The sequence below is a fragment of the Nanorana parkeri genome, unplaced genomic scaffold, assembly GCF_000935625.1.
Source record: "Nanorana parkeri isolate BGI_ZX_2015 unplaced genomic scaffold, ASM93562v1 scaffold561, whole genome shotgun sequence".
Lineage (NCBI taxonomy): Eukaryota > Metazoa > Chordata > Amphibia > Anura > Dicroglossidae > Nanorana > Nanorana parkeri.
Window position 1 is genome coordinate 844,061 of NW_017306829.1, and position 25,326 is coordinate 869,386.

The window sequence follows — 25,326 nt, forward strand, 5'->3', positions numbered from 1 at the left end:
CAATCCCAATAACGGTACTTTTTTATTAGGTAGATACTAACGACTGCATCTAAAGAACTTCTACATTCAAAATATGAAATTGAAACTGTAGTAAAAAAACTTTTTTCTTTAGTCTTTTGGATACAATAAGGGAACTTTAGAATCCCAGTAAGGTTTGTATTGCTTTTTCTGTCTCTGCTGGGAAGATTGAATGTCTTTGCTTGTCCTGATGACTATTGTCACTGGGACAGAAACTGACATTTAAGGTCACAGGAAACCTTCAAATGGGTACACCTGTTCCAATTCACTTTGGAAGTCCAATCTCCCCAAAGGGACACAGCAAAAAGAATAAACTGAGCAGGTTTCTAAGTATGACCTACTACTGAAAATCCCAATACACCAAAATGTACAGTCATTTACTTCCATGTGTGCCAGTGCACTAGCAAACAAGCAGCAGGTCTGATTTTTGGTCTATTTTGGTGCGTTTGGCACCCCATTCAAATAAACAAACAATAAATAAAAGAATAAAAGTGCATGTGTTAAGTACACTGCAACTGACTGCCCTGCTGTGAATGGGCCCTTATTGTTTATAGTTGAGACATAATTCAGACTCTAATTGCAGTGATTAGTATCTATAATGCCTAACAAAGTATTGGGCTTGAAATCCTTTCCATAGCTCAACCTTACTTTTTTTTATTTTGGATTTAATGGGGAATGATTAGAAGCTCTCTTAGGCTTTTATTGCTATATTAATTCTCAGTGGAGAGGATATCCCTCATTTTCTGTCCCGGTGAAGGTGATCATCACAAGAGATCTCTCCACAACTCCAGGGACACATACACAAATAAACACATTTTTAAGAGTGGAAAAGGGTTAGAACCTGTGTCGGGGTTTTATTGCACTAAGCATTTCCATTGGCCCTAAGAAACCATTGATACCTAATGCTAGAAAATGCCTGACAAATAAAGGATTTCATGTATATATTTTATAGTATTATTTTTTTTTCTATTCTGACACGGCTCCCAGAGCGCCCGGGAGAGTTTTTTTTATTTATTTTGACGGCAGCAGAACCGCCGGCCAATAGAAAACTATTGGGCGGAGCTAGCTGTCATTGCTAGCTCCGCACAATCGTTTGCAATTTATTTTTTTGTACTTTTTTTACTATTTTTCTGTTCTGCTAGGTCCCTCTGAGGGACCGAGCAGAACAGCCGAGCGGCATTCGGCTATTCACTCGGCGTAACTTAACTATTAACAAAATGTATCTTATTTGTGTATCACTCGGCTGTAGATCCTCAAATCATCTCTGAATTCATGCTGACACTGTCCTTCCTTCTGAAGGGGGCTACTTTTGTTCCCCATGGGCCCTGTGTGTGTTGTAAAGTAGCCACCGCTCCAAGTTCGCTCCTGAGATGGACTACAATCTCATGTTTGGTTTACTAATTTGTATTGAGATTGTAGTCCATCACGGGAACGAGCTTGGTGGCTACTTTGCAACACACACAGGGACCATAGGGAACAAAAGTACACACCCTCCAGAAGGAAGGACAGTGTCAGCATCAATTCAGAGATGATTTGAGGATCTACAGCTGAGTGATACACAAAAAATATATCTTTTTGTAATAGTTAAGGAAAATTAATGCATTTTTAAGATTTAACTCCTCAGTTTAGTGTCACTTTAAGCTTCCTGTAGTCATTTTTGGCAGTGTTTAATTTATAATGTTATTATGCACTCTAAATGGGCATGTTTTCTCCACTAAGATCTCTTATATTTCTGGTTTGGCTTTTTCTAAACCTGCTTCTAAGGAACATCACTAATGCTGCAGTGATTTTTCTTCTTTAACCCATGTACCGTACCTGTCTCCTGCTGAGATTTTTCCCTTGAAAATGTCTCATGTTCTTGTAAACCTCTCCTAACCTCCCCTATTTTTACTTTCTCTAACTAACAGCAAGTATATGCAAGGTAAACTTCAGCCACCGTTGAAACAAAGCCTTGGGATGGCAACAGGGAGCATTGCCTACCTGCCCAGCATTTCAGTTTTTCACCCAAGCATATGTGTAGTATACCAGTCCACCCAACTCCTGTTTGACTGTAATCTGGTGATCCTGAAGCACAACTGCTTGTGATGCTGGAGCTCACTCCTTGCGCTTTTCACATATACAAAACCTCATGTGTAAAATTGTTACTACTAATGTTTTTTTCTCAGTCATCATTCAGAATCAACCCTCCCTAAGAAGTCTGAATGTGAGTTATACCGTATCTCTACAAGCTTTGGGAACACACTCCTACTGCCATCCTACTTAGACTTTTATATGTTTTGTGGGTGCTGTGGATGTTGTAAATGACATAGTGTGTTGGAATTACTTAGGGGTCTATTCACGAAGCTGCCGAAGGATCTGGCCATAGCTTCGGCCGATCCTTCGGCTAGCTTCGGCTCCAGGACCCCTTCGGTTCAGTAGAACCAAAGGGGTGCTGTACGGGCTATTCAACATAGCCCGTACAGCTCCCGATCATGGCCGAGCGGCTCAGCCGAGCCGAACGCATATGCATCGGCTCGGCCGTGCTGAAAGCCGAAGCTGGCCGAGCGGCCGGCACGGCTGAAATTAGCCGTACCAGCCTGAAGTGAATAGCCGAACAGTGTTCGGCTCACTTCACTTCAGATCGGTCATTTACTCGGCTGCCCTCGGCAGCTTCGTGAATAGACCCCTTAGTAGCTCACTGATGCTTGAGTTTTCACTTGCTGCCTGGAATTGCCCTTTTAATTTAGGGAACATGATGGTATACTTGTTTTTCCTTGAAACTAACATTGTGCAGGTTGGAATACCCCTTTGCTTAGGAATGAGACTCTATAGAGAGTGTGGGAAAGCTAGTGTAATACTCTTGCATCACCGTACACAAGCATACCAATGCAGGAAAAAACCTGATGTTTTTAATTGTACATCCCAGTATGTGAATAAGAAGAAAAAGAAAAACAAATGTATAAATATTTTTTTCTTTATCCTCCCGCAGGGAGAAGAGAGGGAAAAAAATTACATTTACTCATGCAAAAAATGTAAAACCAGGGAAAGTATAAGCGTCTTATTGCAAAGATCCCATTTTGCCGTAAAAATATGTTTTATTGCACCTATTCATCGCTTAGAAAGTTGTGAACCACTTCAAAGTCTCTCAGAATCCTGTTGTTATTTACTTTTTTGCTTAGGCAATTTTACTATGGTTTTATTAACTATTATTCTTTTCCATTTCTTTTCCTCTCTGGTTTACTGTGATGTTGTCATCATTTAAAGCTGAGGTAAAAATTTGTAGACTTGTTTCCTCCAAAGACTTTTCCTTTCAGAACGCTGGCTTGTGCTTTCAATAAATACCAAAAGTAACACATTAGATAGGGTTCCTTCCGCAGAATTAAAATTTGCTCGAGGGATCCCTCTACTGGCAGTCTCATGTTTCAGATTCGGTGGGCTCATAATTTATAAGACGCACTGTAAAGTGTTAGGCGATAAAAGAAGGCCCAATTAAAAAAGGGAAAAAAAAGCAATAAAAAACCAGGGAACTTCCTACATGAACCCAACTGACCAAAATCTTTGAAAGGCCAGCTCCTTATGGACCAGAACTCACTCTGATTTCCAGCCAATCAAATCTTTAATCTTTCCCCTTTTGTTGATACCATGACAACATGGTGGCATCAGTAGTAGCTAGTTAAGGATAGCAGCGTACCATTTCCTATCGATAATAAAGACATTTCTCATACTGTTGTCACTCTCATCACCACCTCCCTGTTGGAATTTGTGCTATTTCGATGTTCATTAGGCCGCAGGTGGCTGAGGATGTGTAGAATTGTATAACCACAGTGATGGTTTAATATAGTCCTAACCCGCTGGCTCCGCCCAGGGCCTCTGTCATTGTGAGAGGAATGGTTCGTCCGTGAATTCCTTCCCCCAAGCTTTGTAGTTCCAGTTAAAGGTTCCCCAAGGTCCTTCGTTTTGTCATAGTTCAGAACTTTCCATTGCTGATTGACGGCTTGCCATCGCTTGAAGATTCGATATACAGATGAGCCTTCATGGATTATTAGACCTGTTACAAGAAAACAACAACATATTGAAGAATTAAAATATGAACCTTGGCACGTACAAGGTTATACAGTTATACCTTTATGTGCAAATGTGCACTTTTATGTGTGAGATTCTTACACCTATAGTTCTATTTTGTGTCAGTACTGCTCTGTGGAAAATCCTGTATCAGACAGCTACAAATGAAGGCCAAAGTCCATACCAAAGGCAGACCTTAGGTCTTCCTCAGATTTCTTGTGTACCTTGTAAAGTGTAGGGTCCTAAAGAACAAGAGAGGATTAAGTGGATAAATTGTACTGCAGAATAGCCTGGGATGAAGACTGGTAAGCCCAGGTTAGGTATCATTGGAAAGGGTGTAGAGGAGATTTTGTATAACTGGAAGATCCTATGAGGAATAGCGCAGGTAGGACCTATTAATGAATGGGTCCTAAGGACTGACAAGAGTGGGGTGTGCAGCCAGGGTAGTCTTTCATAAAGGGAGAGAGGTAAAGCCTTGTTCTAGTAGTATCTATTGTTCTAACTGTTTATACTTCTACTAAGAGTACTGCAACAGTATTTTTGCTATGAGGGCTCTTTCATAATATTCAGTTGGATCTGGGAAGCAAAAGCCACCTTTTGGTCTTTGGGAGATGGTAGCTCTTTTGTGTGTGTGCCCAGATGAAATATAAGAAGTGGAACATAATTCTGTAAGGAATTTGGCTGGTAAGGCAATAGGGAGTGTCTGAAGTAGGTATGTTTTAATGATGTTGTTCCGGCCCAACCAGATTAACGTACCCTTATGCCATCTCTAAAGATCATGTCCATTGACAAGGTTTAAAGTAGAGGTGCACCGTAATGGAAATTTTAAAACCGAAACGAAACCGAAATAAAAAAATTGTCAGGCCGAAACCGATACTGAAAATGTTTTTTTATTTTAATTTTTTTAAATCTTTTTAATATTTTATTAATCCTGCAGCGCTCGACCGGCTGTCACTTTCTTTTCTCCCTGCTGAAACACAGAGCAGCGCCCAGCGGGGAGAAAATAAACCAGCGATGCGCCGATGTATCGGCCGAAACATAGCCCTTTCTGCATTATGCCAAAAGTGCAATTTTCGGGCGATATGTTTCGGCGGCCGATATATCGGTGCATCCCTAGTTTAAAGCTAAGGTCAAATAGAAAGGTCTGCTAAGAGATATTTGTTGCTAATATCTAATATGAGAGGAAGGCCATTTAAAGGAGAAATTACCCCTAAATAATTGAATAGTAGTGGCTGGAAGCAAAACTCCCAAGGCCTCTGATTTATTATAGTTTATTTTGTAATTTACACAGTTTATTTAAAAATTACTTCATACATTTACTAATGTGCTCCTGTGACTAAAGTCTGCAGATAATGGATAAAGTTCACAGATAGTAGCTAATACCCACTATCGGCTTCCAGCTCACAGCTGCGGGGCAATTGGGAAAGATCAATGATGTTGTGATCTACCTTGGCTGCCTAATTGACAGCTGATTCTGCCTCTCAGCATGTGGCTGAGAGCCAGAACCAGTCATGCCCACCCACTTTCCTGTCTGTGGCTCCAGCCAGTGCTGGAGAAGAATAGGGACGGTAAAATCCCTGTGGGGGTAATGACTGACACTCACTGCACTCCACTGAAAGCTGACTGAGAGCTGACTGATCAGCAGTCATGTGATTAGGCAGCTCTCAGTCTTAGAGCTGGCATGTGACAGCTGCACTATACTACACTGGCTCTAAGTATTGGAGAGAGTATGTTTTATTCTCCCCATACTTCTCCTTTAAATTAAAAGCCTTGGAACAGTCTCTTTACGTTTGGTAATATTACCTATATCTGGCTGTGTAATTACCACTGCTTTTATGAGCTCTTTATGGATAGGCAGGCCCGAATTTCCCACAAGGCCACCGAGGCCCGGCCTCGGGGCGGCAGAGCACCGATGGGCGGCAGCGATTGGAGTACAGTACAGGCTCTTTAAGTTCTGGGTTCTGGGTCACCATCAGACCCAGAACCCTAATGTAGAAGCGAATGGAGGGGTGTCAGAACATGTAAGTGGAGAGACCTAAGCTTTTCTAGAGGAAGAAAGAGCCTGGATAGGTACGCCAACTGATGGGTCAGCTCCAGGGTGGATTTCTGAAATTTGATGATACAGCTGTACCTCTGCAGAGTATGCACGGTCCTCAGGTTATTGGCCGACAGGACCTGGGGTGACTGATCTTTGTTCAGAGGATTGTGCAAGTATCTCACAATATGCATTCCCTGGGTGCAAAACAAAGCCATGACTGGGGCAATCATCTTGGCAAAAACCCTAGGTCCTGTGGACAGGCCAAAGGGAAGGGCAACAAAATGAATGTGTTGCGAACCCATAGCAAAGCAAAGAAAGCTCTGATAGGGCAGGAAGACTGGAATGTGTAAATTAGTTTTCTTGATATCCAAAAGTTCTGCCTTTTGTAGTAACACTATCACTGACCTGATCGATTCCATACAAAGGAACTTGTTGAGGCAATTCAGGTTCAGGATGGAGTGAAGGATCTGCCATGTGCTACCTAAGTATGCCCCCCAAAAGGGCACTTATGAGTTATGCACTGATAGGTGCTGGGAATAAAGACTTGCACCAAATGTGCTGAGCACTGTGGGGGCAAGTATCCAGGGTCTGTAGTGGTATGTTGTGACAGAAGCAGGAGCTTCCATGTGCGTCCTGCAGGGTGACCCTCACTGAATGCCTTGGATGGTTGCAACAAGTCCAGTACATTTGAGGGGCCCTAGATCCTACAGGTGCTGAGGGCATCCCCAGGGCCCTGCTCCCAGGCTTAAATGGCACCAAGATGCAAATAAACCGGTGCTCCATGCTACTCCTAGTGGGGGATGGGGAGCAGAAGAATAGGGAGGGGCAATAGATCCCCCACTTACTGCAGCCGCACAGCTTGATTCAGGAGCAGGGCAGAAAGGCCAAGCTTTTACTCTGGCTTTACCCATCACAGCAGGCATACCCCTTTGCAGCAATGGTGGACCACAGTCCTTGACCTGTAAAGCACACTGCAGCCAACTTGACATGACTTAGGCACCCACGCAGGATCCAATGCCTAAAGTAACATTACAGGCTGCCCCATTATCGTCTTCCAGGCCAGAGGTAAGTCTCTCTGAGAGAGAGAGCACATTAATTGCCTAAAGACACTAGCAAAAAACTGAGGCTTGCTGGAATGGGGGAAAGGGGGTTATATGGGGGCTGTCACTGCAGCCTTTTATTTTTGCTAGTGTCCAATCACCTGAAGTTAGTATATAACTCAGGGAGCATGACTTATGTTAGGATGACAAAGCACAGGATAAAACACACATCTGCTATACTTTTCCTATTTTCCCTATGAACTGCAATGACAAGGCCACCTCCCAGCTACTCCTTGCAACATCTTCCACAAAGCAGAACAGAGTCTAAGCAAGACTGTCGAATCTCAGTGCTGGAAACTCGCATGATCATGTATGTTTGTCCTGATTTTGTGGATGTCTTCCTTATATTGTAAAGCGCTGTGCAAACTATTGGCGCTATATAAATCCTGTATAATATAATAATAATGTGCATTTGTAGGGGGTCATATTTCATGCAGTTACGTGGTTAAATAGCAAATGTCAGACTATAAATATCAGTCCTACTTTTAAAAGGCTGTATGTCCAATACAGTTTTACAAACCAATCTATTGATATTAGGTGTGTAATAAACCTAGTTTAAGACAAAAAGAGAAAAAAAAGCATTGCTTCTGGTTTTATGCTGGTCGCACATGCGAAGAGATCTCTGACTTCAGTATAAGGTCAGAGACTTTCCTGCACTCTGCAAGTCCCCCAAAGCCAGTAACTTTTCTTCTAGCTTGTTTCCAACTCATGTGCAAAGCAATTACTGGTAAGTTTTCCATTAAGTGGAACTCCTCTCAAAACTCTGACAGTGTGGAGCGCAATTGGAAGACATGGACAGTTTTATCACTAATAATAGGAAGTGTCTGAATAAGGACTGTTACGGCAGGATCACCAGATATTATTATAATGACAGCAGGATCAGGAGCAGGTTTAATAAACTGAAAATGTGCCATTTGAAATACCATGAACATGTTAAAGCTAATACGAGATGCTAGTGATTGGATCTACATATACTTTTAGGGTTGGAACCTCTGACAGATTTGCATTGTTGCCTGTGTCCTTGGTTGGCTCTCAGCTTCCTGGTGACTGGTGTCCTTGGGACTGGGGATTGCAATTCCTTGAACTTGGGGTTTCTTTGTTTACAGTTTATCTAATTCATAGCGCTTGTAAAAGCATTGGCTAAACAGACACTCAAACAGTGCTCTGCAATTAAGCTGTATTATTATATAATGTAGCTATGTCCTGTCCCAATATTTAAGTACATACACATATTCATCACACATACTTAAGGGTATGTCTTATGCAAGTAACCAAGTTGCTCAATAAAGTATATCAAGATAGAAGTTCCCTTCAGATTTAACAGTAGCGGTGCAACGTATTGGATATCAATAGGTTCTACACAGCCAACTGATAATCTTTTAAAGGGCATTTCCACCTGCACCTCTACATTACCACAAAAAAACACAAATCACTTACAAAGGGGGAAATGTCCTTTAAGCCACAAGGTATGATATACAGTAACTTGGTGGACCACATGGAAAAAGGAATGCATATGGAAACATTAGAAAGCATGAAAATGATCTTTTTCTTTAATATACGGTAGCATAAATAACTCTCAGAGATATACAGTATGTAAAAACTATCTGCATTAGTTCTTATCCAAAGTGGAACTTACATTTGAATCTTCTACACCAAACAGACAACTTCTCTCTAAGGGCTTGCATAGATAGGCAAATGCATTATACGTTCATGTGAATTCAGTTACATTGAGATGTTTATGTGTTCATTCTGAGCTGCCGCTGCTTTGCTTCTGAGTTGCTTTTGCATTCTCATTGAATTGTATGTGAAGAATAGCATTTCTGGTTTTAACTAATGCACATGTACTCAAGTCCTTACGTCAATTCAGACAGAAGTAAACCTACGAGTTGTAGGATGGTTAGAGGAACATGGAACAAAACACAAATTAGATACATGCATATAACTGGAAATTAAATCAGAGTTCCAGTTATTTTTATATACTATGAGGCGAATTCATCAAAACTGGAGCAGACAAAATATGGAGCAGCAGTGCATGGCAACCAATCATCTCATTCTTAGGGATACTGGTAATCAGCATCCACCTTTCATTTTCAAACCTTAACTGAACAAACTGAAGAGAGAAGCTGATTGGTTGACATAGACAACTGCTCCAGATTCTTCTGCTTTTGATAAATTTCCCCCTGTGTGTGTTAATAAAATAAAGAGCATTAGTGAACATTCAATGGAATACCCATGTTTCTCTCACCTATGCAGACAATGTCCATAAAGCCATACATGCCATAGCAGATCTGGAACAGCAGGTCTTGACGCTGCCATTTGGCAGAGGGGCTGAGAGAGGACCAGATTAACCAGGATATGCTGGCAATAAGGAAGAGGGAGCCCAGTATTATAGCTGCTATCTGCACCTTCTCAATCACAGTCAAGGAGATGGCCTGCCACTGTAACGTAAAGTAAAATGTGGTCAGATATACATGACATTGGCAATAAATGAATTATATACTGTACATTAAAAGTTTAATTTATTTTTGATAGCTCACATGAACCGTAATGAAACTAAAACTTACTAAAAGTAGCAGTCAAAACAGGCTGTAAGTTAAAACTGACACTCACTAACACCAAATCCTGACATTCATTTAACCCTTTTCCTGTCACTGACAAGATGTATGGTGGGACAGAACTACATCCAGCTGGCCAGGTCAGCATGCTTTACGCCAGCAGCATTCTCGTGGTCACTTCAGCGACCATAAAATTATAACAGAAGGGTCCCCTAGACCAGTGGTTCTCAACTTGTGTAACCTCAGGACCCACATTTGTCCTCGGTCATGAAGTCGTGACCCAAGTCGCACTGCAGTGGAACATATGGCAGTGTGGGCTGCTGTGCTGTGATGGAGCTCCATCCATATGTGCTTTGCTTGTGCCGCTCACATGTGCACCCTGTAGAGGTGCTGGGAGCCAGAATGTGATGTCACTCCAGTCCAGGAACCTCTACAGGACATGCGAGCGAGCTGTAAGTAATGAATGTATGGAGGGAGCTTCATCGCAGCCATACCCCCAGCCCACCCCACCTCAAGTCAACACTTGGCGCTGGGCAGCATATTTTGAATGGCTACTTGGTGTAAGAATGGACAGTGCTGCACTACAGGGGGGCTAGGGGGAGGCTGAGGAGCCTCCCACCTAGAAAAGTGGAAGGCATGCGGCGACCCACTTAACATGGGGTCGCGACCCACTTTTGGGTCACGACCCACCAGTTGAGAACCAAGGCCCTAGACCCTTCTGAATAAATTAATAGTTATCATCAGCCACTGATCACAATCATTCTTTCAAAAATGGGCAGTGGCAAACTGCGCCCCTCTGTGTTCTCTCTGTGCCTTTTCATTCCCCTTGCTCTCCCTCTGCCTGTATTGGCAGAAACAGCAGGTTATGGAGGGAACACAAAGTGCGCGTGCACGTTGGATTCAGGATGGTGAGTAAAGGAATGGTAAATATATATAATAATTACCAATCCTTCACTTTCCCAAATTTACACTGGAGTGATTCATGCTGATCACTCTATTGTTCACTTATAACTGAGGAGATGGTAAATGTTCATCTCCTTAGTTTGTGAATGAACAGGGAGAGCTCTATACAGAGTACTTCCTGTTCAGTGAGTGCTAGGGCTGCAGATGGGAAACAGACTGAGGACTCTGTGGCCTCAGTATTTTTCTCCTATTTAAAAGTGAAATACCAGGGTTCTGTTTGGACCTCTGATATTTCACTAAAACCCTCTACAGTACTGTTAAAAAAGAAGAAGAAATCACCTACACACATAGGGGTCTATTTACTAAGCTGCGGTAGGCAGCCGAGTGAATGACCGACCTGAAGCGAAGTGAGCCGAACGCCGTTCGGCTATTCACTTCAGGCTGGCATGGCTGATTTCAGCCGTAAATCGACTGAAATCAGTCGTACATTGGCTGGCTTCGTGTGGCTTCGGGTCGGCCGAACTTGCTCAGCATGTTCGGTCGACCCGAAGTGCAGAAGGAGTTTGACTCAGCCGATCCAACATCTGGATCGGCTAAGCCGAACCTCCGGCAGGCTACTCGCTATGGTGAACATTCTTTTTATTTTATTTTTATTCTGACGACAGCCAACGGCTCCATGTCAGAATAAAAAAAAAGAAAAAGCAGTGTTTCTCTCGTAGGCGGCCCGGAGCAGGAGACTCCCGTAGCGCCCGGGAGAGTTGAGCTGTCTAGAGAACAGTGTCCCTGGGGACACTGGGGCCGGAGCTAGCCGAAGGATCGGCCGAAGCTACGGCTAGATCCTTCGGCAGCTTTGTTAATAGACCCCATAGAGTCACATGAGTTGGTCTTTAACAATAAAAATTAGGTGAAATAAGACATTTATTGACATGAATTCTTTCACAAGCAACCCATCAAGATTATGAGCAATACATATGCATTATAGTGAAAATAATACCAATATTTTTTTGGCTGAAAATAAGTGCAAGATGTTAAGAATATTGACTTCAGACGTGTATTCATATAAAAACAGGACAACTGGTTATTTTCAAAAGATTTACCTTTAGTGAGCTAATAAAAAAGTCACTTGTATTTTCACTTTCCTGCTTCTATCTATAATGCAGTACAATATTTTGTATGTGCCATCTTCTGATGTTGTAAAAACTGAGACATTTATGAGATTATGAGGAAAAAGAACTGGTGTTGTCCATAGCAACCAATCATGTGGCAAATGGAATCTGTTTTGTACACTTTTCCTTGAAGTTTTATCCTTAAAGGGTTTCTAAACCCTCCGTTTTTCTTGCCTATATCTACTGCTAGCAAGCGGTTTAAACTTACCCTGTTTTCGTCGCACGCTCCCGCCCGAGAATCCGAAACTGCTCGGGCGGCCGCAAAGCATCTTGGGGCGGGCGCATGCGCAGTTCGGATTTTCAGCCGGGAGACAAGCAGAGACGCAAGGTAAGTCTATGGACGCGTGCACCCGCATGCAGACACCGCTGGATCGGAAGTGACTGCAAGCAGAGAGGAGTCAGCGCTGGATCGGAGAGCCGCCGCACCGCTGGAGGGACAGATGAAAACATCAGGAAAGAAGAGGAAGATCGGATTAAGAAACCTCATAAAGGGAAAAACATTTTGACTTTAATGTAACTTTAAGCTTTTTCTGTTTTAATGTACATCATTTCGAAAGGAAGAAGGGATTTTCAACATATCAGATGTCAAGCAAAAAAAATAAATGGCCATTTATTTTTTTAACTCAATTATGATAACAATTAAATGTCATAACTGAAATATGCTGCTATGGGAGTCCTGATTGGGCTGATTCTGATGCCATCTAGAATGAGCAATGTACAGTTACCATAAAAAAATGGTTAACACTGAAAAATGGATAACAATCTATTAAATTGTGATAACAGATAAGTGGTACCCTCAAAAAGCATATTTTGCCTGTACATTGCTGCTTACAAAAGCCCCAGAATTATCTCACTTTAGATGTTCCAGGATAGTGAGTCAGCTGACAAAAAGTGCAGCATTTCTGTGTGTACATTGTGCAGTCAGAGTGCTCACCATGTAATCAGTTGCTGACTCACCGTCCGTGAATGTCTATTCCATATAAAAGCTCAAGGCTCACAAGGGCCAATTTGAAAAACATAAAGCAAGTAAAACATAATTCCTAGTTACACCTGGCTAGCAATAAAGAGTGAATTTAGACAGATGGCAAGGTGTTACTCTTTATGTCATAGTTCCCGTGTATACAATTCTGACTGAGAACACATTGATAATTGCTCAACAAAGACCCTTTAGTTCTGAAACAAAGGTCCCCATAGATGACTGTTACCAAATCCTGCCCATATGAAAGGATATTTTTGGCCATATACGTTTGGCTTGGGGAGGGGAAGGGGGGAAATGTTGACAGGCCAAGGTTGATTATTACTTACATACATGCACATCTGTATGAAATAAGAGTGCAGATGTATGTGCATACCTTTAAGAAAAACTTTGATCAGGTGACATCTATAAACATATACTAGATCAGACATTTGTGCTAGTTTCACTGCTTAGACCTCCCTCCTTCAAGTTGCCAGTGGGTTAAGCTGAGCTGAACATGCTATACAGAATGCTTAGAGCAGGAATAAAAGGCAGGATATTATTATGTATGACACTTGCTTTGAGCACCAGAAGGGTTACTTAGTGGCAAGAACTCTAGAGATATTGCAAGTATTCTGCAGTAGTGTAAGAATTGTTCCCAGTAAAACTAACTCTGCAAGTTCTCGCCAGATCTATCTTTTAGGGTTGAGGTGAGTTTCTCCATATCTCTGATCTCATTCACTTTGGCAAACCACTGACCCACCATTGAGAGTCTTGTTTGTTTCCAGGCACTCAGGATGCATGTTTGGGCAGCATTTAACAAATGAATCAATAATGATTTCCTGTATCTCTTCCTGGACAATGATGTGAGGTTCAGCAGGAGCAAGATGCTGGGTCGACTGAAAGGGTAGGTAATACCTGTCAATTATGTAAAAAGTTTCGAAACCCGTTGCCAAAAAGGCCTGATTTGTGGACAGTCCCAGAAAATATATATTAAGGTACGTCTATCTGCAGAGCAACATCAGCAGTTGTCATTTTTTTGTGGGAACATTTGGCTAAATGGAGGGGGTTCTATACCACTTTCTCATGATGATGTATGTGATCTCCTGATATTTATTATAAATAGAAGATTTGTGAGCAAAGAACACAATCCTGACTTTTTGTTTGTCCATGAAGGTGGCCTGTAGGTCTTTCCCCTACTTACGAAGGAAGGCCAGGTCAGTCTGTGAGGATGCATAGAGCCAAAGCTGCTAAGAGGTAGAAAGAGTCTTATGAACCATGCGCCTCCCCCAACCCGATTCTTCAAAGGGTGACAATGATCTGGAGGACAGCTTTGAGTTGGGTAGGGAGTGCAAAATGTAGGAAAGCTAGGGATATGTGGATATTTGTGAAGGTTGCATAGCATTTTCCAGCGATCTGTATGCAAAAATGTATGGGTGCAGTGAAATCAGACCAAAAAAAAAAAAATTGTACAGCATAGGAGCATGTTTTACTGTCTAAAACTGAAGCTGGAGTTTGGCTTTAAGAATTAGCAGTCTTTGATGAATAAGGTCCATGTAATGAATAAGGTAAGTAATGTAATGTCTGTAATTAATTCATCACAGCAGGAGGTATCAGATACAGATAGAAGACAGTCTTACATCGTATTACCCTCTGTTACCTCATATAACCTATTGTTCCATATAGTGTGTTTGACCTTCTCAGCTTGACATGGCTATTGTGAAAATCTCTAGCAAATACATTTCTGATGTCAGACTTTCTTAACAGAATTATTTACTGAAAACTGAATACAATTTAGATGAAAAAGAACCAAGTGAGCTACTAAATGTACAGTGCATTCAGGTTTACACACACTGGCTGCTTTATGAATGTTCTACCTATCAAATTGATATGACAGGTCTACTTTAATAAAACAGTTAATACAAATTCTTTGGGCTGAAAAGTGAGGAAGGGAGTAAAATGTAACCATTACAAAAGCATAAATACCAATAGTCTGACATGCACCAAGAAGGCCAATTTATTCATGACTTATGGCATGGCAGGCCTTAGCCTGAGAAAGGGTATTTACGTAACTTGGCACACAATTGTTAAAGGTAAACGCATGCCCTTAAAGATATAAAGAGCAAATGTAGAAATATATATAACAAGGAATTATATTCTTACCAATATGGCCTTTAATATAAACATTTTGAACTATCTCTTTGTGGGAGATGACCACTAAAATATCTAGAATATGATCCTACCCACCACATATAAAACAAAACTTTTATTAATATTCCTTTAAAAGTTTATTATGTATACTTTCCCCCTACATTTTGCACATACAGGAGATGATTTACTAAAGGAAAATAGGCTGTTCACTTTACAAGGAAATTTTCACTTAGCTTAGTGGATGTGGTGAAAATTCCTTTTGCAAAGAATACCCAATCAGAGGCAAGGAAAAAAACACATGATTGGATGATGGAAGTCAGTACAGCTTCACCTCATTTGCAAAACTAAGGGGAAATTCTCTTGCAAAGTGAGCAGCCAATGTACCTTTAGTAAATCAACATCATAAGTGTATCTTCGTGGTTCTCTCATTGTCTTACTCTTTCTTTTAATGAAGTCAACTGAACATTACATATTGTCACTGTCTAATCTATCTTCTACATCTCACTATTTATTTCTTGATATTCCTTTTCTTAATTCTCTTTGTTTTCTTTCTCTTTATATTTTCTGCAATAGCCCACCATTAGCAATTTTTAAAGGTGCATTCGTGCACAGTTAGAAGGTGCATTCTGTGAACAGTTAGAATCTGCACACTGCATGCAAACCAATTCTTTTGAATACTTTATGCTTGAACATCATCACAATAGCACAATGTAACAGAATGTTTGCTGAATAAAATGGATTAAATATATATATACTGTATATTTGCTCTTAACACTGGACAACAAAGATTTTGCTTTTTGAACACTTGTGTGTGTTATATATTTTGGGCTGCTAATCACAAAAATTAAGTATAATGTAACCTATCATGTACCATTTTTTAAATCTTTTATTTTTGTATTTTCTTGATGCATTTTAATTTTACTCTTTTTCGATTGTGTTACATGATGCTTTATGTAGCTCATACATGTCCAGACTTGCACATAGGGCCAATTGCATAATGTTTGTGAAACCTGCACAGGTTGGGCATGCCTGGGAATGCTTAGGTTTAGTGCATGCTGCTGTAACGGCTAAAGGTAGCTCGCAACGCAACAACTAGACCCAACCCAGTTACAGACTTGCTATTGTAGTTGTAGTACAGTTGGTGACATCAGAAATGTCTCGCCAATGTCAAAACAGTTGGCACACATTCTTCTACATTTGTGGCGACTATACACCCAAGTCTCAAAGACGCAATATGACTGGACTTGTTAAGAAAGTGTATGAACTCTACTTTGGTTTAAAGATTCATGATCAGCACAAGGCATGGGCTCTTGTTGTGCAAGATGAGCTGTCAATGCCGTTTGTGTCCCGATGATATGGCGAGAACAGAAGGATCACGTAATGGACTGTTACTTCTGTCTGACTAATGTCTCCGGTTTCTAGGCTAAAAATAAGAAATCAATTGAGTACCCCAATCTGCCCTCAGCCATGAGACCAGTGCCACATGATGAGAGCTTGCCATTACCAAAGCCACCAAAAAATGGAGCTTTGATAAAGATGCTGCAATGCACCAACCCAGTACAGACTGTGTCAATGATCCGGATTTGGAATCGTGTATGTCTGGCAAGCCTCATCTCATAACACAGTCAGAATTAAAAGACCTGGCCAGAGACTCTGGTTTGTCAAAATCAAAATCAGAACTATTGGGTTCATGATTGCAAGGATGGTGTTTTCTAAAACCAAGTACGAAAATCTCTGTTTTCGAAGATTAGGGTTGCACAGATACCAAGTACAGTACTCGGTACAAGTACGAGTACATGTACCGATACTTTTGAGCTCCAAGACTACACTAGAGAAAAATTCAAAAATTAGGAGCCCACTGTCATTTGTAAGGAGCACACTGAGCTCCTGGGATTTGTACATCTCTGTTTTAATGTACGATTTTGTTTTTATAAATATAGATAAAGGGATGCACAGATACCAGTTTTGCGAGTACGAGTACTGGTACTTGCCGAGTACTTACAAGTATGAGTAATGATACATTTTTGTTTATGGTCATGTGACAGTTTTTCTAAAACAATACAGACTAATGATTTCAGGACAGTGGTGGAGGGCTAGAGCCAGGTTCCAACTGCAACCTCTGCAACCCTGGTAGTTCTCATGAAAATGCCAAGTATCTGCACTGGTACTCGAAAAGTATCTGTGCATCCCTATCGAAGATGATTTAAAAAGTTTCTTTGCACAAGCAGACAACCTCACTTTCTGTACTGACATTGACAGTTTGTTCATGGCTTTGGATTGTAAGCATGACCCACTAGAATAGAGTCTCTTTATTGATTCATCAATATTAGGAATGCACAGATACTTTTCGAGTACCAGTGCAGATACTTGGCATTTTCATGAGAACTACCAGTGTTGCAGCGGTTGCAGCTGTGACCTGGCTCTGGCACTCCACCACTGTCCTGAAATCATTAGTCTGTATTGTTTTAGAAAAACTGTCACATGACCATAAACAAAAATGTATCAGTACTCGTACTTGTAAGTACTCGGCGAGTACCAGTACTCGTACTCGCAAAACTGGTATCTGTGCATCTCTTTATCTATATTTATAAAAACAAAATCGTACATTAAAACAGAGATGTACAAATCCCAGGAGCTCCGTGTGTTCCTTACAAATGACAGCTGCCTCCTAATTTTTGAATTTTAGCGGTGGGAACCGATCGGCACCCCATACACGGATCGCTTGTATGGTAACAGGAATCGCTTCCTTGTTTTTAAATTTGGGCTGTGTCCCGCTCGCGTGCGCCCAGCGCCGCGCGCAAGGGGGCATATCTGAGCGGACGTCTAAAGACGCCCGCTCAGATCTAGAGAGCTCCGGGCCGGCCGTTTTTTTACTACGGCCGGCCCGGAAGTGGTTAAGCCTCAGGGCTGTCTTATTTCACAGCGGTACATACTTCAATACTGTTGGCTATGCTGCACAAATTATGGAAAAATACGAAAACATGGAACTGTTGTTGAAGCACATCCAATACAACTCAAATATCTCTGGAGATCTAAAAGTAGTGGCCCTGCTGCTTGGATATACCAAGAACTGTTATTTAATCTTTGAATGGGACAGCCGTGCAAAAAAGTCACATTATATTAAAAAGAATGGCCACTCCAAAGGAATTTGGTTCCAGGATAGAAAAATGTGGCACATAAACCACTTGTAGACCCAACAAATATATATCTGGGCGGCTGGAATATATCAGTGCTGGCTGACTATTGTTGGACACTGCAAAGACATGCACCGGACACCGAGTACAAACACAAATCATCAGCAAAACCCTTTCAGTCCTCTTGAACTTGTACTACATATGAGAAATTATGCATTATATATAAATTAACATTATGCGATTAAGAAGATTATAGTGATTAAAAGTTAATTTCATATTTCTCAAGAGTCTCACATAATACAGTCATTCTTAAAATATGTTTGTGTTCAGCTTAAAGGGGTCTGTCATAATCACTAAAAGTTTTTCAGGAAGCAAAACTTTTGAAAAGATTTGTTGTCATGTGTAATTATTCTTGTTTACTCTAATTTTATGTGCATGCACCTAGAGCAGAGTACATTTATCCAAAGGAAAATGAAATTCCCAAAAAATTATTAATTTCTTTTGTATGATATGATGTGGATGCAGTTTGTCCACATTTAACTTGATTGAATGGATTAAGTGAAGCACCACCTACAAGCCTTCAAACCAACTGTTTTCTTACATGCACTTAAGTCTTCAACAATTAATATTACCATAGGTGGTCTCATAGCCAAAGAGCAATAGATTGTAAATCTAAATAAAAATGGGCGCACAGCACTTTTTGATCCCAGGGCCAGGGCTCTCCACATCAGTGTACATTTCAGAGATGAAACATTTTAGTTTTTTTTATCTTTATCTACATGTTTTTTAGTGACGAAAACTAAACAAAAACTAACAGAGTAATTCAAAAAAGGGTGAAGAGTGTGGAGGAGGCAGGAGAAGTGAACAATCTAGGACAAAATGGCTTAACTGGAAAGTGAGCTGAATTGGAGAATGTTTCCAAATCAGCTATTTTGTCCTAGATTGTTCACTTCTCCTGCCTTCTCCAAACTCTTCACCCTTTTGTGAATAACCCTGTAAGTAATGGAGAAGTTAATGGAATGAAAACTAAACAAAAATTCTGGGAATTTTCATTGACAACGAAATGAATATGAGTGACTATTGCATTTGGACTTCCGGTTACCTGAGTTTTACCTGTAGTAGGGAGACGTGCACTACTGATCTACCCAGCGGGACACCAGCTAGCAAACACTTACTGCACAAACTGTACAGATGTGTGAAAGTCAGGGAGAAAGAAAAGGGGACCCTGGAAAAGCACCCTCCCATTGTTGAGGGCATGTGGCCTGGAATGGCGTGTGCGGGGGGGGGGGGCGCTCGCTCGTCCCCCTTCCTTTCCTGCCCTGCCAAGCCTGTGCTCAGATTAAGGGTCTGGTTGGGAATTTTAGGGGGGACCCCACATTTATCCACCCATTTGGGGGGGGGGTCCTTCTTAAAATTTGTTAAAATTTTTTAAAAATTAACATATCATTTTTGTTTATTCTGCTTGCTACCTGTGAAGTAGCGAACAGAATAACAAAACCAAATGCTGTTCAGAGGCATTCGGCTATTCACTCACTGCCGTTCGGCCACTATGAGAATAGGGGCGAATGGCAGCGAGTGAACTGCCGGAGGTTTGGCTCAATCGATCCAGATGTTGGATCAGCTGAGTCGAACGTGTTCTTCACTTTGGCTCAGCAGAACATGCTGAGCATGTTCGGCTCAACCGAAGCCATCCAAAGCCAGCCTATGTAACCGCTGATTTTAGCAGATGTACGGCTAAAATCAGCCATACAAGGCCGAAGTGAATAGCCGAATGGCCTTCAGCTTACTTCACTTCGGCTTAGTTATTCACTCTGCTGCTTAAGACTAAATTGAAGTTTGTCATCAAAATTAACACTGCTCCATATGTATTTTGAGAGACTGATATCATTAGGTTCCCGCCTCCTAAACTATCTAGCCCGTCGAAGACTGGAAGGTATTCTGATAACATCTCTTTTCCAGTGTGCACTGCATCTGGAAAGCCCGGGCTGTGACCGGGAACGGCTGGGGATTACATTTCGAGGAATTTATCTTCACAGTGTAAGATTTTTTTTTCTACTGAATTTGGTGCCATGTTTTGGGCCCACCAATAGCACTATGTACTGTTAACCTTTAGACCAGCGTTTCTCAACCTGTGGGTTGCGACCCAAAAGTGGGTCGCAACTCACTCTTGAGGGGGTCGCAACATCCACTTCTGCTGCGCTAGGTGAGAGGCTCCTCAGCCTCCTCCTAGCGCAGCAGTGTCAGTCAGTGGGAGGACAGCAGAGGCTGTGAATATAAAAGTGCCGCTATACACATTCCCTGACCGCTGCAGCGGCCATCTAGTGGCCGGGGAGTGTGTACAGCAGGGCTTTTCTATTCACAGCCGCTGCTGTCCTCCTGCCTCCCATACAATTTGAGCTCTGCAAGAGACGGGCGTCCAAGCAGTGCTGGGGCTGAGAAGGCTGCATGGAGACAGAGCAGGCAAGCAGGTAGCAGGGGCTGGGGAGGGCTTGCATTCTTGTGAGTGTGCTTCTATTTTTAGTCCCAAGTCCAGCGCCTTACTAAGTCTGGAGTCAAGCGGTCCGTTGGGGGTCACCACAACTTGGGAAATGTTACCATTGGGTCCCGGCCCTAGAAAGGTTAAGAACTACTGCTTTAGACTTCAAGTGTGCTTTAAATTTGCCCCTTACCTCTGAGCAATCTCATTTTATAGGGTTTTCTGTCTATTTTTATAATAAGAGGAACTGGAGAAAAATACATTAGAGTATCCTATAAGTTCTCCCCTTTTGGTATAGGTACTCACCTCCAGCACAAAAGAACTTGGAACTGTACACCGCAAATGTGTGTTTTAATAACCAGTAGATTTAGCAATACACATTCCAGCTCATTGCCTCTCTGCCCTTAAAAGCTGTGAAGCAATTCTTTTCCTGACTGTTCTCTGGGCCTGACTGTTTCCTGACTATCTCTCAGATCATAACAATGTGAGACAAAAGCACGCTGTGAGTTTACATGCAAGATCATCTTCTCTGCTGTCCACTATAGGATGCTGCCTGTTTTACTAATGCTAAAGTGTAACCAAACCCAAGAACAAAAATTGTATTTTTGCAGCTTATCAGTCCTCATATGAGGTGGCTGTACAAGTTTTCCTTTTTCAGGCTAAAAACATTTTTAGTGAGTACAGAAAAAACCTGTTGATTTTGCCAGGAGAGCAGCGTCCTCATCACTTCCTGTAATATAAACTGGAAGGGATAACAACATTATCTTCCTTCTGTAAACTGATGTCCCCATTTCCTATTAAATATAGATGAACATAGGTCGATATGTTTGAGGTCCAGCCTGGGTGACAGCCATGACTCCCTGCATAAATACAGTAGAAGATTGAGTGTAGTCACCCAGGGACAGAAAGGGTATTGCAGCCGAGTGAATGACCGACCTAAAGCGAAGTGAGCCGAACGCTGTTCGGCTATTCACTTCAGGGGGGTACGGCTGATTTCAGTGCAGAAGGAGTTCGACTCAGCCGATCCAACATCTGGATCGGCTAAGCTGAACCTCCGGCAGGCTACTCGCTGCTGTTCGGTCTATTCTCATAGCTGTCGAACAGCAGTGAGTGAATAGCCGAATGCCGCTGAGCGGCATTCGGCTCGGCTGTTCTGCTCGGTCCCTCTGTGGAACCGAGCAGAACAGAAACATAGTTAAAAAAGTAGAAAAAAATAAATAGAAAACGATTGTGCGGAGCTAGCAATGACAGCTAGCTCCGCCCAACAGTTTTTCTATTGTCCGGCGGTTCTGCTGCTGTCCAAAAAAAGAAATAAAACTCTCCCGGGCGCTCCGGGAGTCTCCCGCTCCCGGCCTCCAAGGAGAGAAACACTGAGCCGTGTCAGAATAGAAAAAAATAAAAATAAATTTTGGCCATAGGAATGCATTGCTAGATTCCTATTGGCTATTTCAATTTGCAATAGCCAATAGCAAACTAGCTATTGTTCCCGCCCTCTGCAGCTGTCAATCAGTAGTTGTGGACCTGATGGAGAACTGCAGCAGAGGGCGAAGGATCGGCCGAAGCTACGGCTAAATCCTTCGGCTGATTCGTGAATAGACCCCCAGGTCTTATTTTCGGGGTAGGTCTTATTTTTGGGGTAGGTCTTATTTTCGGGGTAGGTCTTATATTACAGAAATCTCGGAAGATAGCGCTAGGTATTACTTTCGGGGTAGGTCTTATTTTCGGGGAAACACAGTATAGACGTTATTGGGGACTATTGGAGACAATCATATACTGGAGATACGTTACATGAGACTGTTAGAGATCACTCCTATTACAGCCCCTTTACAAATCAGTGTTTCCACATTTGTGCGCCCTACAGCCCCCTTAAAATGACTAAAAATAAATAAATAAGAGAAAAGAGACAATTAATTACTAAAAGCAAATCAAGAATATTTTTCTTCACTGACTTTAATAGGCACTTACTGTAGGTAAGGAAAACACAGACTACTGTCTGCAGATCTCCTAAGTCCTAGGCAGCAAGCTTCCAACCTGGTTTTACCCGATGAAGGGGATCTTGGGTGACCCTGAAACGTTGCCACTGTGATGTTATACACATGCGTTAATAAAGGACGTATTCATCATTGATTCTAGAGTGCCGGTGTCCTATATTCCTCTGTTCTGCTATGGCGCCATCTGTTTGTCACCGCTGCACCCACCATTAAGATATAACTGTGTGAACACACACACAGCTTACTAGCACACACAAGGGTGCCTCCATAGGCAAGTTGAAGGAGCCACCCTCAACAGGGATATTAGGGCCAGGGATCAGGGAACCAGCTAATTCAGCAGGAAAATAAAACTTTTATACATAAAGAAGCAGCATCCATTGTGAGTGATTTAATCACCATTTGAAATAGTTTAAGAATGTTTTGATTTTAATATCGCTTTAAGATAAATGTGTCGGAAGATGCCATAAGACAGAGAGGAGTCTTAATTTCCAGACAGACAGAATTCATTTGCAGCCTAAGGATTCTCTTACCTGGAGGGGGTTCTTAGTACTGATAGCAAGGACATGATATTTGAAATAACACAGCTCACAGCTCCAGGATCCCCGCTCACTAATCCATCGTATTAGACAAGGCTGATGTGTGCAGCGTACGGATCCATCACAGCGGCATGGACTCAGCAGTTCCCCCTAGAATGGAAGAAAAAACATGTTAAGATTGTGTTACCCAGATGGATAGAAATGTTAAGCCATGTGCTGTGTTCTATCTGTCCTTCCATACATGGAAATGTGTTCTGCTACTCAGAATGGGCAATGAAAGGGAAGCACAAATTAGAAGTGGCAACATGCTGGCTTCAAATAACCCCCCTTCTCCCATTCATCTCTAGCCATTCCTTACAACTCTTTGGTAACATGATTTCAGTAACATCAAACGTCTCTACTAACACTGGGGTCACCAGCAGTCCTGTTCTGGATTTTTAATATAGTGTATTCTATTATAGTAAAGGATGTGAACAGTAAGAATACAGAAAAACTGTCTTGAGGGGAAATAAAAAATAGCACCACACTGCTGTATCTCTGGTGACCTAGGGGTTAGATAACAATTCTACTGTCTAAATGAAAAAATACCCTCAAAAATAAAAAGATAGAAAAATGTTTAAATGTTGTCACGCGAGTGATGCCAAATAATGGAAGTGAACGATAACCTCACGTTGGTTGCCCACCTGTACTTTCCTTCAGCAATGACAACCAGATAACAAGATGCTAACAAGGTGCTACAGTAATTGATTTGCTACAGCTCAATGGCAAACACAGATGATACAAAAATATGTCAAAGGCACAGACTGATGCCTCTCGCTTGTATTTTGGTTGCTATAATACAAGGATATCTGTGATGTCCTCTAGTAACTTGTACTGCTTGAGTGGTAACATAACAGGTGGAGCATATCAGGTATGGATTTACAAATACATAGAGCAATTATTCATATATACAGTGTTCAAACTTCAACCAATCACCTAAGCCGAAATGTATTTAGGAACTGCTTTACTTCGTGCCTACCTTTCCGCAGTTACTGGGATCAATAAGCTTAATGTGCAAAAAATATGTGTTTAATCCTCTCACTGCCAGGCCCTGCCTCCTATTTTTTACCTCGGATAGCCAGACCATTTTTGCTATTTTTTACTTTTTTTTTAATTTCCCCCTGTTTTTTTATTTACACTGTTTTATTTTTTATTTAAGGTAAGTAAGAGACCTTCCAATATATTTCTGAACGCACAGGGTCTGTAGAATTAAAAGATGGTGTTACTCATTTTGTACATCCCCTGATAGTGGCGCAAACGCTAAAATCATTATTAGCACACACAAACACAATATAACTTCTACATTTCTTACTAAATCTGAAAGATAAACTGTATTAATGTTAATAAATAACAAATATTCGTAAACTTTGAATTGTGCGTTTTTGGAAAAAGGTGATATACAAGAGAAAGTAAAAATGTAAATAAAGGACTTTATTATGTATATACAGTATGCAGTGACCCTTAGGCCCCGTTCACACCTTTACGTTTTGTCGCGCGTTCAACGCTCTATGAACGCTTAACAAAACGTACAAACATGAAAATCCCATTGTTTTCTATGAAAACTTTGCGGTTGGATTCACACCTATGCATTGTGGTAATTCACAAATCTGCAGTGCAGAATGGCAGCCCAATGCACTAACGCAATGTAACTACATTGTATTGTGCTACAACGCACGGTAGGGGGCGGTCTTTTTCAGTGACTGGTGGGCAGATATGAAAATCGTCTGCAAGAAGTTGTTTCTGCTAAAAAGAGCAGCTATTGAGCCTTCGGATTTACTTATTTTTTTCACACTAGACCTTTGCATATGTAGATATTTTTGATGAATAACTGATTGAAATTTTTTTTTCTTGTGTTTTTATTAAAGTATACAACCGTTATTTGTAAGCACTGTTTAAATGTAGATTTCATGTTTGCCTGTTCAAATATGTTGTCAACATGGCAACATATTTGAACACTTCAATTTCTGTGAGGATGCCTGACACAGACTTCTACTCTTATGCTGTTCCCTGCATTCTGACTTATCAGTTTATTGATGGCCATTAGCTAGCCATTGACAAAAAAGATTTGATTCTATACACAGTATTGGGTACTACAGCTGATTATATGGTACTTTTAAAATCCTAATCACGTGACATCACTGCCTTGTGACCAGGGGCATAACTAGAAATCACGGGGCCCCATAGTAAAATTTTGTATGCCCTCCCAAATCGCCCCCCCCCCTC

The 25,326-nt window shown here is 41.4% G+C and overlaps 1 protein-coding gene across 1 annotated transcript in view; it reads right to left on the reverse strand.

The window, feature by feature from the left end:
• Window positions 1-2,897: 2,897 nt before the first annotated feature.
• MARCH9 (membrane associated ring-CH-type finger 9) overlaps window positions 2,898-25,326 on the reverse strand; it is a 136,478-nt gene continuing 114,049 nt past the window's right edge. The window contains exons 3-5 of the mRNA XM_018562126.1: window positions 23,059-23,214; window positions 9,443-9,635; window positions 2,898-4,045 (exon numbers count right to left, since the gene is read on the reverse strand). Of these exons, the coding sequence (XP_018417628.1) occupies window positions 3,717-4,045; window positions 9,443-9,635; window positions 23,059-23,214 (678 nt within the window). The 3' untranslated portion in view covers window positions 2,898-3,716. The remainder of the gene's footprint in view (window positions 4,046-9,442; window positions 9,636-23,058; window positions 23,215-25,326) is intronic.